General features: G+C 40.1%; 1 protein-coding gene across 1 annotated transcript in view; it reads right to left on the bottom strand.

Annotated features, from left to right (window-relative positions):
- Positions 1-483, bottom strand: part of LOC136885313 (oocyte zinc finger protein XlCOF6) — a 38567-nt gene extending 38084 nt beyond the window's left edge. The window contains exon 1 of the mRNA XM_068230240.1: positions 384-483. Within this exon, the coding sequence (XP_068086341.1) occupies positions 384-444 (61 nt within the window). The 5' untranslated portion in view covers positions 445-483. The remainder of the gene's footprint in view (positions 1-383) is intronic.
- Positions 484-15111: the final 14628 nt, after the last annotated feature.

Genomic DNA, 15111 nt, shown 5'->3' with positions numbered 1-15111 from the left:
TAACTTCCACTGACTACTTTTATGGTTTTCAGAGACATCAAGGTGCTGGTATTTAGTCCCACAGGAGTTCTTTTACGTGTCAATAAATCTACCAACATGAGGCTGATGTATTTGAGCTACTTCAAATATCACCAGACTGAGCTAGGATTGAACCTGCTAAGTTAGGGTCAGAAGGCCAGCGCCTCAACCATCTGAGCCACTTAGTTTTACCAAATTATTTTCTAGACTATAATCAGAAGTAGCCCAGCAATTTAATACTGTGAAAGTAAAGAGATACAAAAATCAGCCCAAAATGCACTCAAAGCCTAGGCTTCATGCAGAGCAATACCACAATGAATTACTTCCTCATCACAGAGCATTACAAACTTTTACTGCACACTTACCATCCATTTCACCTTCAATTTTACCAAGGAAATCTTCGTCTTTTACATTGTCTCCCATCATTCTTATCTTTGCCGTACGTCTTCGGCGCTGGGCTTCATCTTCCCAGCCAGATAAATTCAGAGAAGGTACTGCTTTCTTCTTCAACCTATTATCATGAATTGACACTGTATTTGATATTTATTTATTTGTATTTGATAGAATCTGAACAATAAAAATGCAGTAGCATTAATTGTAACAAAACTGACATCACGCCGTCTTACCTCTCATGCTCTCCTTACTCCGCTGTTCTCTGCCCGGAATGCTGTTGGCTGATGTTTTTATATGGCTGATGTTTTTATATGGCTGCCAATATAACAGATATACAGTATAGTGAACTAACTGTGGTATGGACAAACATTACTGTTAGCAATAAAGCCTTCCCCTTGATGACCCCCAATGGTTATCATTAGTGACTGGCTTGATTCTGATTTACTGGAAAGCACTGTTAGTGACAGGGTAGGTCAAAGTTTGGTTAGATCATGCAGAAAATTTAATACTTATTACTGCCAGTATCAACATTACTGAGAGGGAGAGTTAGGTTACTGTTACTGACAAAATTACTGATAGTGAGGGGTAGGTTACCGTTTGTAACAAAATTAGTGATATTAAGTGGTTAGATTCCAATTTACGTGTAATGAACTTCATGATCTCATCCATAGTTACTTAGTCTACAGGGTAGTCAAAAACAATGTGAACCGGGTATATGACCATTACAGAGTTGGTCATACTGATAAGTAACTTGAAATAAAATTATCTGATATCTCATGCTGATGTCATTTTATCAGCTGCTCAAGTTAGCCAATCAGATCTCTTTGCAGGCAAATTCAATTGGGCTTTGAGAGGCGGTGTTGCCAAATCTGCATGTGGCTTAATACCACCTTGAGAGCCATGCCAAGAAATCAGCATCAAATACAAACACACCATGGGTTTCAGCCGGTATACCGTAATGTACTTGCTGTGACATGGAGGTCCGTGTTCAAATTTCTACCCTGGCGAAGTTCTTTCCTTCTACTGGTGCTCTTAAGACATGTGAAAGTTAGCAATAATGAAAATCACAGCATGTTTCCAGTCATTCAACCAGGAAGGGAATGGAATGAATGAAACCCCCAATCTAGCGGCAAGGATAGGAATTGTGCTGGCTGCCGAAGTCTGTCACACTCCTCTGGGGCAATGATTAATGAATGACAGGTGAAATGAAATGATATTGGAGAGTGTTGCTGGAATGAAATATGAGAGGGGAAAGTGGAGTACCCGGAGAAAAACCTGTCCTGCTTCTGCGTTGTCCAGCAAAAATCTCACATGGAGTGACCGGAATTTGAACCATGGGACCCAACAGTGAGTGGCTGGCACGCCGCCGAGAGTTAGCAATACCAGCTCACAAATCCCTTAGTAATTCACTTGCAAAGAGAACTGGTTGGCTTACTTCAGCAGCTGATATATTGACAACGGCGTTACATACTGAATTACACAAATGCAAGGAGGAGAAGAACTCCACCTAATCAATACTTGTTTATTATTATTATTATTATTAAAAATACAGGACCCGGTAGGGTCAAAACCGGCTGTGTATTTATAATAATAATAATAATAATAATAATAATAATAATAATAATAATAATAATAATAATAAACAAGAATTGATTAGGTGGAGTTCTTCTCCTCTTCGCATTTGTGTGAATCATCAATACAGATATGAAACTTATAAATTACGATAGATACTGAATTATTTGTTCCAAGTTACTATTCAGTTTGACCGACCCTCTAACGCTCATATACCCTGTTCACGTTGTTTCCAACCACCCTATATAGTAAGACAAAATTTCGTATAAGATATTAGAAAAGCTCAATCACATATTCAATACAAAAACAAAGCAAAGCAAAGTCATCTCTGTACAGGCCATGAAGGCCCTTGGAGGGGCGGAAGGTAAAGGCTTCCACTATCCGTTACCTCGGCACTTGGAGTGGTGAGCTTTACTGCCGGCTGCCTTCACCCCCAGGAATTAACCTGGTACTCATTTTTGGTGTAAGCTGAGTGAACCTCAGGGCCATGTGCACCTCTGGAAGTGGAAATTTTGTTTCTTAACATTTTTGATTTCATGTTGGGGCCTATTCAATACAGTACACACAAATATTTAATAACAATACATGTTTCAAATGTTAATTGGGATGTCTTCAGCTAAGTAATCTAGACAGAATTAATACCTAAAGCAACATATTAAATCTAGCCAGAATAATTTATAACCAGCATATTAAAATACTGGTCAACATGTCTGAATATAAACACATCAAGATCTTAAAATGGCATATTTTAAATACATGTTATAAAGTGGGACAATTAATTTTTATATGTCCAGTATAAAATATCTGAATAATAAATCTTTAAAACTGCAACATCCTCATAAAATTCTTACTAAAAATACTGGACACACTGAGACTGAATATTTTAATATGTTGGTTATTATTAATTCTGTATGCCTTGAATATGTATTTTAACTATTCTGTTTCGACTGTTCAGCTGAAGGAGGTCCAATGGGATTTAGAAACATGTACCATTATTAACTGTTTATATGTACTGTATTGAATAGGTGGCTTGAACTTTCGTAATTTCTAGATTCTAATTTACTGGAAAGCACTGTTAGTGACAGGTTAAGTTAGAGTTTGGTTAGGGCATCCAGTAACCTTAGTATGTATTACTGTCATGACAAAATAACTGATTTAATTTAATGTTAAGAATTTCATTTTTGGTCTGTATTGAATCGAAATTCACAATCAAAGATAAGGGTAGAGTTTTCCAACTGTTCAATACTACAAAATAGAGAAATTATTATAATATCATATTTTTATTTAATGTCGTCATTTCTGTTACCGATTTCGGCAACTTAATTTGCCATCATCAGCCTAGGAGATTGTGCAAGACATTTTTGATAGCTACATTAAAATACTTATACTATATGTATGTACATAAACAGGGCATTCTAAACTAAGTTCTGTGTTGTTTACAATTGCATGTATACCTTAAAACTTATGTAGTTGAAATAAAGAGACTAAATCAATTATTATGAGGTTCAGATCCGTCATAATACTTATACAATCTTTTGAATATACAGCTCCTTGCATTATAAAATTGTTTGTAACTATTATAAAAATGTTTACTATAACACCAAATTTTTGATAAAATTTTCTTTTTAAGTATATCTCATTCACTGTTAAAGACGTACAATTAGCCTTCAAGAGGAATAAAAACATTTAACATTTTTTTTGTCTTAAGTGCTCTTTAAAATAATAAACTAACAGCTGGTTTCATTCTAGAATATTGTTATACAATATAAATGGTCAGAAGACAATTTTCAGTGACCAATTTTGATAGAAAACAGTTCCTCATAAAATGTGATTAATGAACCATATGTAGTGTTCGTATTTTTCGTTATTAGAATAAAAGATTTAATGACATATGTCTTGTATGGATACACTGAATCAGCTTGACTACCCTTATCTTTGACTGTAAAATAACTGATGGTATGGTTAGGTTATTGTTTATGACAATATTACTCCTAGTTAAGTCCTGTTTGTGTAAAAACACTGTATGAGACAAAAGTTGCACAATTAAGATTCCATCCACCATTGCAGTACTGATCAAACTATCTTTTATCATATGGTTCATGGTGTGGGTTACTGTAGTCATATCCTAGTTCGTGAATCATGGGCAATGGCTGAGTGGCTTAGTAAGTGGTCCTAAGAGTCAGGATACCAGCTACTACGCAATGGCAGTGGGCATCTCGGACATATTCTGAGTCATGGCCCTCCTTGTGCTCAGGCGGCTAAGACTATACAATCCACCATGGTCCCTAACCCATTAGAGGAGAGATCCTCACTAGGATTGTGTGTAAGTAGGATAACATCCTGCTCACAAAGTTACCAAGCTCAGAACATTTTAAGCAAGCCTTGGACCTATGGGAGTAACAGGGACCTCGGAAACAACTTGGTAAATGAAATGGAATTCCATGGGGAGCTATCAATATTAATGGGGCTTATGCAAGAAAGAAAGCAAGAAAGTAGAGGTGGCTGTGTCAGCAAAGGGGATGCATCTGGATGCGCTAGGAGTAAGTGATATTCGGGTAAGGGGAGATAACGACGAAGAGAAAGGAGATTATAAAGTGCACTTGACGGGTGTTAAAAAGTGAAGGGCAGAGTGTGGGGTAGGACTGTTCATTAGGAATACTATTGAATGCAACATAGTTTCTGTTACACATGTAAATGAGCAAATGATGTGGGTAGATTTACAGTTGGAGAAATTAGGACGAGAATTGTCTCAGTGTATTCACAGTGTACTGACAAGTTTTATGAAGCACTGAGTGACATTGTAGTCAGGATCAACAGCAAGGATAGGATACTGCTAATGGGCAATTTCAATGTGAGAGTTGAAAATAGAACTGAAGGATATGAAAGGGTCATTGGTAAATGGTAATTGGTAAATGTGGGGAAGATATGGAAGGTAATAGGAATGGGAAGCTTTTGCTGGACTGCTGTGCTAGAATGGGTTTAGCAGTTATGAACACATTCTTCAAGTGTGCTAAACATGGGAGGGTACGGGTACCAGATCCATAACAGACTATATCTTAACCGACTTCGAATTTAAGAAATCTGTTAGGAATGTATGCATTTTCTGGGGAATTCCTAATGATACATACTACTATTTGATCTGCAGTGAACAAAGTATCTCTAGGCCTAATATAGAAAAAGTGAAATACACTGACTGACAGAGCAAATGCAACACCAAGAAGGAGTGGTTTGAAAGGGATGAAAGTTGGGGAAAAAACAGAGACGGCACGGACGAATAATTGATGTTTATTTCAAACTGATATGCAGGTTACACAATGCGCACGGCATCGACTCAGTAGGATGTAGGACCACCGCGAGCGGCGATGCACGCAGAAACACGTCGAGGTACAGAGTCAATAAGAGTGCGGATGGTGTCCTGAGGGATGGTTCTCCATTCTCTGTCAACCATTTGCCACAGTTGGTCATCCGTACGAGGCTGGGGCAGAGTTTGCAAATGGCGTCCAATGAGATCCCACACGTGTTCGATTGGTGAGAGATCCGGAGAGTATGCTGGCCACGGAAGCATCTGTACACCTCGCAGAGCCTGTTGGGAGATGCGAGCAGTGTGTGGGCGGGCATTATCCTGCTGAAACAGAGCATTGGGCAGCCCCTGAAGGTACGGGAGTGCCACCGGCCACAGCACATGCTGCACGTAGTGGTGGGCATTTAACGTGCCTTGAATACGCACTAGAGGTGACGTGGAATCATACGCAATAGCGCCCCAAACCATGATGCCGCGTTGTCTAGCGGTAGGGCGCTCCACAATTACTGCCGGATTTGACCTTTCTCCACGCCGACGCCACACTCGTCTGCGGTGACTATCAATGACAGAACAGAAGCGTGACTCATCGGAAAACACGACGTTCTGTCATTCCCTCATCCAAGTCACTCTAGCCCGGCACCATGCCAGGCGTGCACGTCTATGCTGTGGAATCAATGGTAGTCTTCTGAGCGGACGCCGGGAGTGCAGGCCTCCTTCAATCAATCGACGGGAAATTGTTCTGGTCGATATTGGAACAGCCAGGGTGTCTTGCACATGCTGAAGAATGGCGGTTGACGTGGCGTGCGGGGCTGCCACCGCTTGGCGGCGGATGCGCCGATCCTCGCGTGCTGACGTCACTCGGGCTGTGCCTGGACCCCTCGCACGTGCCACATGTCCCTGCGCCAACCATCTTCGCCACAGGCGCTGCACCGTGGACACATCCCTATGGGTATCGGCTGCGATTTGACAAAGCGACCAACCTGCCCTTCTCAGCCCGATCACTATACCCCTCGTAAAGTCGTCTGTCTGCTGGAAATGCCTCCGTTGACGGCGGCCTGGCATTCTTGGCTATACACGTGTCCTGTGGCACACGACAACACGTTCTACAATGACTGTCGGTTGAGAAATCACGGTACGAAGTGGGCCATTCGCCAACGCCGTGTCCCATTTATCGTTTGCTACGTGCGCAGCACAGCGGCGCATTTCACATCATGAGCATACCTCAGTGACGTTAGTCTACCCTGCAATTGGCATAAAGTTCTGACCACTCCTTCTTGGTGTTGCATTTGCTCTGTCAGTCAGTGTATGCCTGCAAACGAATAAGGATAGAAAAACTCCAGGATGAGGAACTTAGAAAAAGTACATGGATATGATTAGTGAGAAGTTCTGTACAGAGGACTGTAAGCAGATGCAGGATAGAGAAAGAGAATGGGAGGCATACAGGGATGCTGTAGTAGAAATAGCAAGGGAATGCCTAGGAACAACTGTGTGTAAAGATGGGGAAAAGTGAACATCTTGGTGAAATGATGAAGTGAGAGCAGCTTGTAAACATAAAAAGAAGGCTTATACGAATGGCTCCAAACAAGGGCTGGTGCAGACAGGGAATTGTACGTTCATGACAGAAACAGAGTGTCAAACAAATTGTTATTGAATCCAAAAAGAAATCCTGGGAATGTCAAGCAGGGAAACCTTTCTGGACAGTAATAAAGAATTATAGGAAGGGAAGGAAAAAGGAAATGAACAGTGTTTTGGGTCATTCAGGTGAACTCATAATAGATCCCAGGGAAACACTAGACAGGTGGAGGGAATATTTTGAAAATCTTCTCAATGTAAAAGAAAAACATCTTCCTGGTGGTGTTGCGAACAACCAGGCTCATCGGGAGGAGGAAAATGATGTTGGTGAAATTACGCTTGAGGAAGTGGAAGAGGTGGTAAATGAACTCAATTGTCATAAAGCAGCAGCAACAGATGAAATTAGACCTGAAATTGTGATGTATAGTGGAGAGGCAGGGATGAAATGGCTTTGTAGAATAGTGAGGTTATCATGGAGTGTTGGTAAGGTACATTCAGACTGGACAAGGGCAGTAATTACACCTATCTATAAGCAAGGGAACAGGAAGGATTGGAACAACTATCAAGTAGCTCACTGATTAGTATACTAGGCAAAGTATTCACTGGCATCTTGGAAGGGAGGATGCGATCAGTGGTTAGAGGAAGTTGGATGAAAACCAGTGTGGTTTCAGACCACAGAGGGGCTGTCAGGATCAGATTTTCAGTATGCACCAAGTAATTGAAAAATGCTCCGAGAGGAATAGACAGCTGTGTTTATGTTCTGTAGATCTAGAGAAAGCATGATAGAGTACCGAGGGATAAGATGTTCACCATACTGGGGAACTATGGAATGAAGGGTAGATAATTATAATCAATCAAAGGCATTTATGTTGACAATTGAGCTGGAGTGAGAACTAATGGTAGAATTAGTTCCTGGTTCAAGGTACTTACAGGGGTTAGACAAGGCTGTAATCTTTCACCTTTGTTGTTCATAGTATACACGGATCATTTGCTGAAAGGTATAAAATCACAGGTACCAGGCGAGTTGGCCGTGCGCGTAGAGGCGCGCGGCTGTGAGCTTGCATCCGGGGGATAGTAGGTTCGAATCCCACTATCGGCAGCCCTGAAAATGGTTTTCCGTGGTTTCCCATTTTCACACCAGGCAAATGCTGGGGCTGTACCTGTACTTCTAGGCCTTTCCCATCCCATCATCGCCATAAGACCTATCTGTGTCGCTGTGACGTAAAGCCCCTAGCAAAAAAAAAATATATATATATATATCACAGGTAGGTGGAAATGTAGTTAGCAGTCTGGCCTATGCTGATGACTTGGTCATAATGGCAGACTGTGCCAAAAGCCTGCAGTCTAATATCTTGGAACTTTGGAACTTAAAAATAGGTGCAATGAGTATGGTATAAAAATTAACCTTTCTAACACTAAATTAATGTCAGTAGGAAATAAATCCAAGAGAACTGAATGTCAGATTGTTGATACAAAGCTGGAACAGATAGATGATTTCAAGTATTTAGGATGTGTTTTCTCCCAGGTTGGTAATATACTAAGTGAGATTGAATCAAGGTGTATTAAAGCTAATGGAGTCAGCTTGCAGTTGCGATCAACAGTATTCTGTAAGAAGGAAGTCAACTCCTGGACTAAACTACACTGAAGAAAATGGAAATTGCAGCACTCAGAAGGAGTGGTGCTACATTGTTGCAATTGAACATGCAGGACGAGTGTTCAGTTGTGATTCGATGATTACACTTTCAGGTCCCTCTGACCGCAAGTTTGGACAACCACCAATACAAGATGTGCCCACCACGAGCTGCAATACATTGATGAATTCGTTGAGGCATGGAGTCAATAAGGCCCTGGATAGCTTCATGAGGAATTGTGGCCCATGCTTGCTGCACTGCACGGGTCAGTTGTTCAAGAGTTGTGGGTGGCTGAGGACGGTCGGCCAGTTGTCGACTCATCATGTTGAACTCATGCTCAATAGGACTGAGGTCAGGGATCTCACGGGCCATTCTAAGGTTGTGATGTGATGGAGAGCTTCTCTGAAGATGCGTGCATTGTGAACCCGGGCATTGTCCTGCTGAAACATCCCATTAGCTATGTTCGCCATCATAGGGACAACCACTGGATTGAGTACACTATCAACGTACTGACGAGCAGTCATAGTACCCTCAACAAGCACTAATTGTGATATCACGTTAAAGCCAATAGCTCTCCAGACCATAATGCTTGGTGTTGGCCCTGTGTGCCTCTCGACAATAACATCTGGGCGGCCCCTCTCCCCGGTATGTCGGCGCACACTGAACTCTTCTCAGAAGAACTCTTAAGGTTTCACATTACTTTTTCCTGCCTGCTGGCTCTTCAGAAATGTATGCGCGTGTGTTTTGTATTCACGAATCATTCAAGACGAATATTTTCGCACTACAAGATGTGTGGTTAAGGTTATTTTTAATATATGTATAACTTTCCCTGTTTTCATCTCCTTGTAAGATGTATATTGTTTAATTTCCTGTTGTGTATGTTTATCAGGAACTCAAGGGAGACTTCATTAGTTAGTCGGAACATAGAAAAAATGAGGAACTCTTCTCAGAAGAACTCTTAAGGTTTCACTTTACTTTGTCCTGCCTGCTGGCTCTCCAGAAATGTGTGCGCGTGTGTTTTTATATTCAGGAATCATTCAAGAAGAACACTTTCGCACTGCAAGATATGTGGTTAAGGTTATTTTTAATATGTATAACTTTTGTTTTCTCAACGATTCATTTGTTTGTATATTCGTCCCTGTTTTTATCTCCTTATAAGATGTGTATTGTTTAATGTAACGCCTTGTGTAATATAAATGCCTACATCTTGCCTATTTCCCACATTTTGGCTGATGATGACGCAAACACAGCGTCGAAACTAGTTCCAAGTGTAAATACATGTTATAAATAAATATAACATTTTTGTATTGAAAAGGTGGACCGTTTTAAGTTTTTCCTAACATCCTTTCTCAGTTCAATACGGACAAAATGAAATTCCTATGTTTAAATGAAGCACACAATTCCGGCGATCACTGTGGGCTAGACAGAATCACGATTCATCACTAAAGACGACCCTATGCCATTCGTTGATCCACGTCAATCTTTCTCGACACCAGGCCAGCCTTACACGTCGCTGTTGTGGGGTCAATGGAACACCTTCTGCAGGGACACAGGCTCGTAAGCCAGTTGCACGCAGGCGATTACCAACTGTTTGTTGAGTAATTTGGGGTGCCACAGCTGCTCATCCGGGCCATCCGAATTATGCGGCGATCCTCTGTCACAGTTGTCTGTTGCGCTGGGCCTGTGCCAGGTCTACGAGTGTGGGTACCTTCATTTGAACACTGCTGCCATACACGTTGTACCGTAGATGCCTGTCGGCCAACACGTGCAGCGACAGTCCTTAGCGATAATCCAGCCTCACACAGCCCAATTATCCGAGCCCTCTCAAATGGCGACAGTTGTTGATAGTGTGCTCTTCTCTGTCATCAAGGTATGTTTGACAGGAAACACTTCATTGCATAGACTGCAAGTTAACTATGCTACACCTGAGTCTGTATACTGGAGTTGATTCCTCCACGACCAATCACATGGGGAGACCTGTAGCAACAATCAAATGGGTCTGAAACTTTGATCGTTTACATCCCTACATGGCATCGTTGCATATCTTGAAAATCAACACAAATGACCAATGCCTTCATGGTGTTGCAATTTCCATTTTCTTAAGTGTATCTTTACATCAGTCTGTTTCCAGACCAACTTTGCTTTATGGGAGTGAAAGCTGGGTGGACTCAGGATATCTTATACATAAGTTTGAAGTAACAGACATGAAAATAGTGAGCATGATTGCTGGTACAAACCGGTTGGAATAACGGCAAGGGGGTATTAGGAATGAGGAAATAAAGGTTAAATTAGGAATGAACTCGCATGGATGAGCGCATAAACTGGCTTCAGTGGTGGGGTCATGTGAGGTGAATGGAGGAGGATGGATTACGTAGGAGAATAATGGACTCTGTTATGAAGGGTAAGAGAAGTAGAGGGAGACCAAGATGACTATGGTTAGACTCAGCTTCTAACGATTTAGAGATAAGAGGTATAGAACTAAATAAGGCCACAGAACTAGTTGCAAAGAGAGGATTGTGGTGACGTATAGTAAATTCACGGAGGCTTGCCCACTGAACGCTGAAAGGCATAACAGTCTATAAAGATGATGTATGTATCTTTTATCTCCTTCTTTCGCACTAACTGATTTCCTTCTAATAAGCTCAATATGGTTAATATTGATGTGTGTGCTAATTATGGATCTACCTCTTGTTATCTGCCAATTACCTAGATTTTATGATGTTGATAATTCATTTTGACAATTGGTTTTTCCAAAAGTGATTGTAATATGAACATGTGTGGAGGAAATTTTGTGTGTGAATTTTTGTTGTTTTTAAAATTGCAACTGTTTCTTTTGTTGTACTCTCTCTATTTTATTTAAATTGGATTTTTTCCTGTCTATCAATTTTGATAATTTATTTTGTGAATTCTTTTTTCTGCATTTCATGGTACAAAATTATGTACTGATGGGCTGGAGAGATATAGCCAGCTCCAAGGGAAGGAATTCATTCACCAGACTGCTTGTGAGAACTGATGATTCTGAAATCAGTATCCAGAACATCGAAGGGCTGTGGGATATCCATTATTTATACATTTTCACTTTTTGTATATTCAAAGGCAGTCCAAATGTAGATTCAACCACTTGGGGAAATCAAGCCAGGTTTCCTTCATGTCGTTCTGAGTTGCAACAAGGTATGCAATGTTGCAACTAGCAATGTAGCAGGCAGGAGCAGAAACCACAGAGTGAGGTGAGTGCAAGCATAGAGCTGCCAGTGTCTGCACGCCTTCTCATTGGCTACGCACGGCTCATGGTAGGACTATCAGTGCAGCTGACAACCCTGACAGTGCTCTGTGCCTTGAGATCCTAAGCGGACGAGTGGGCAGTACATGATGTCAATATTGTTACTGCACCAATTATCAAAAATGCTTCTTACCCTTGGCTGGTTAAATTTGGATTCTTAAAATCCGATGGCTGGAAATGTTTTGCACAAATCTTATTGTTTCTCAGTCTCTGAGGACCATATTTCTTCAATAGATTGTCTAAATCTGCCCTTTGACTTAAGCGAACCCACTCAGCACAACTGCAAGATTGGAATACAAGATTATAAAAATACACAATCAAAGCTTATGAACTAATTTCAAACTGAAGCTGAAATTATTCCTAATATGGGAGAATTTTTATTCTAAACGGACATTATTACTTACATTTCTTCATCTCGTGGAAATGTGAAAAATGACACACTTCTATACTGCCATTCATATTCGTTGCAAAAATACACTGAACACACTTTTCCAGCTTTGCAACTCATCGTAAAAATTAAAAACACAGGCAGTAATCCTCCTTTTGAATGGCCAACTGTTGCATCATACCACTTGGAGTGTTCGAAGAATCTGTCATTTGTTTCTGTGCTGCGTGCCCAGTACTGGTGTTGTACAGTATTTAGACCTAGCAAGTACCAATCAAAGAGTAAGAAAATGTTCCATAACTTTCATTACTTTAGTACACACCAATACATTTTGCCGAACTGTCATACAGGTTGGGTTGAGGTATGGCGTACTGTGCAGCATAGAAAAAACACAATCATAAACTTTATCTTCATAGCAGAATGTAACGTAACAAAAAAACCTAATATTCAAGATATCGCGGAACAGCAAATGGCTTGAAGGTTTTTATTGGGAAAGTTGGTCCCAAGTTTTTTTGAAGATAAATTATTGTTTTGTAACTTGTCCATGATTTTTGACAGAATTTATACTAAGAGTCTGTAATGCTGATAAAATATCTCTGCCAATGTGGAATGAACGGCTGCCAGTTCGAGGGTTATTAAAAAATTTAGGTACTTTTGTTAACCATTCAAATATTAAAAAAACATAGCAAAATAACTTAAGGATACCTCAAGTAGTGCAGAGGAGAGATCCATCCTGAATACTTGTCATGGACCTACCAACCTGCCCTTAAAAGTTATTTGAGTCATCAGTTCATAGACTGGTTTGATGCAGCAATCCATACACCCTATCCTGTGCTAACCATTTCTACATTACTGCTACCTCCTACACTTCCCTTAAAAACCAACTGAACAAGTCCTGGGTGTCTTAAGATGTGTCCTATCATTTTATGTCTTCTTCTGGTCAAATTTAGCCAAATCAATCTCCTCTCTCCAATTCGATTCAGTATCTCTCCATTAGTGATTCGATCTATCCATCACACCTTCAGGATTCTTCTGTAACACCACATTTCAAAAACTTCTATCCTCTTTCTTTCTGAGCTAGTTATCCTCTAAGTTTCACTTTCATATAATGCTATGCTCCAGACAAAAGTCTTCAAAAACATTTTTCTAATTCCTATATTAATGTTCGAAGTGAGCAAATTTCTTTTCTTAAGAAGGCTTTCTTTGCTAGTGCTAGTTTGTGTTTTATGTCCACCTTATTTCTGCCATTGTTAGTTATTTTACTACCTAGGTAACAATATTCATCTACTTCCTTTAAGACTTCATTTTCCTAATCTAATATTACCTGCATCACCTGACATCATTTGACTGCTCTCCACTACTTTTGTTTTGGACATATTTATTTTCATCTTGCACTCCTTACCCACAACTCTGTCCATACCACTCAGCAATTTCTCCAGATATTCTGCAGTCTCAGATAAAATAACAATTTCGTCAGTAAATATCAGGGTTTTGATTTCCTCTCCTTGGATTGTGATTACCTTCCCAAATTCCTCTTTGATATCCTTTACTGCCTGTTCTATATAAACATTTAAAAGGAGGGGGAACAAACTGCAACCTTGCCTCACTCCTCTCTGAATTGCTGCTAAATTTTGCAAAGCCCTTGACTTGATTCTTATCACTGCAGACTGATTTTTATAGATTGTAGATAATTCTTAGTTTTCGGTATATGATTCTGATCACCTTCAGAATCTCAAATAGCTTCGTCCAATCAACATTATAAAATGTCATTTCAAGATCTACAAACGCCATGTATGTGGGCTTGTATTTTTTAATTCGATCCTCTAAGATCAGACATAATGTCTGGATTGATGCACATTTTCCTACATTTCTGCTGAAGCAAAACTGATCTTCTCCCAACTTAGTTTCAACTTGTCTTTCCATTCATTTGTAAATAATGCATGTTAAAATTTTGCAGGCATGAGATACTAAAGTAATGGTACAGTAATTTTCACACTTGTCAGCACTGGCCTTCTTCGGAATAGGTATAACAAAATTCCGCCAAAAATCGGATGGCACTTCTTCTGTTTTATACATCTTACACACTAAACCGAATAACCTTGCCATGCTGGTTTCTCCTAAAGCAGTGAGTAATTTAGAGGGAATGTCATCAATTCCAGTTGCCTTGTTCCTATTTAGGTCTCTTAAAGCTCCTTCAAATTCTGACTTCAAAATTGGGTCTCCCATTTAATCAGCATCAACAGCCTTTTCTTGTTCCAGAACCACATAATCTATGTCTTTACATTGATACAACTGTTGGATATGTTCCTCCCATGTTTCTGCTTTGTCTTCTTTTCCTAGAAGAGGTTTTCCACCTGAGCTCTTAACATTCATACACCTAGTTTTCCTTTCTCCAAAGATTTCCGTGATTTTCCTGTATGCAGCATCTACCTTTCCTACGACCATACAACCTTCGTCATCCTTGCACTTCTCCTTCAGCCATACATCCTTAGCTGTCCTGCACTTCCTATCTACTTCATTCTTTAATCACCTGTATTCCTTTCTGCCCATTTCATTTTGCAGTTCTTATGCTTTTATCATTCATCAATCAAGTCTAGTATCTCCTGAACTATATGTTGATTCTTAGTTGATCTTTCCTTCCTTCCTAACATTTCTTCTGCAGCCCTAGACACTTCATTCTTCAACTATTGTTTTTCCTTCAGCCTTTTCATTTAGTTTTCGTGCAACATGTTCCTTAAAACAGTCCCTCACACTATTTTTTTTCAACCTGTCTAGAACCTATCTCCTTGCATTCCTTCCTTTCTTTAACTTCTTCAACTTTAGATGGCATTCCATAACCAGCAAGTTGTGGTCAGAGTCAACATCTGCTCCTGGGAAAGTTTTGCAATCCAACCCCTGGTTTCTGAATCTCTGCCTAATCATAATAAAGTCTATTTGATACCTTCCAGTGTCTCAAGGT

Source organism: Anabrus simplex, chromosome 14, assembly GCF_040414725.1.
Source record: "Anabrus simplex isolate iqAnaSimp1 chromosome 14, ASM4041472v1, whole genome shotgun sequence".
In the NCBI taxonomy this organism is placed as follows: Eukaryota; Metazoa; Arthropoda; class Insecta; order Orthoptera; family Tettigoniidae; genus Anabrus; species Anabrus simplex.
Note: the sequence above shows the minus strand (reverse complement) of the source record. Positions and strands in the feature narration are given on the sequence as shown.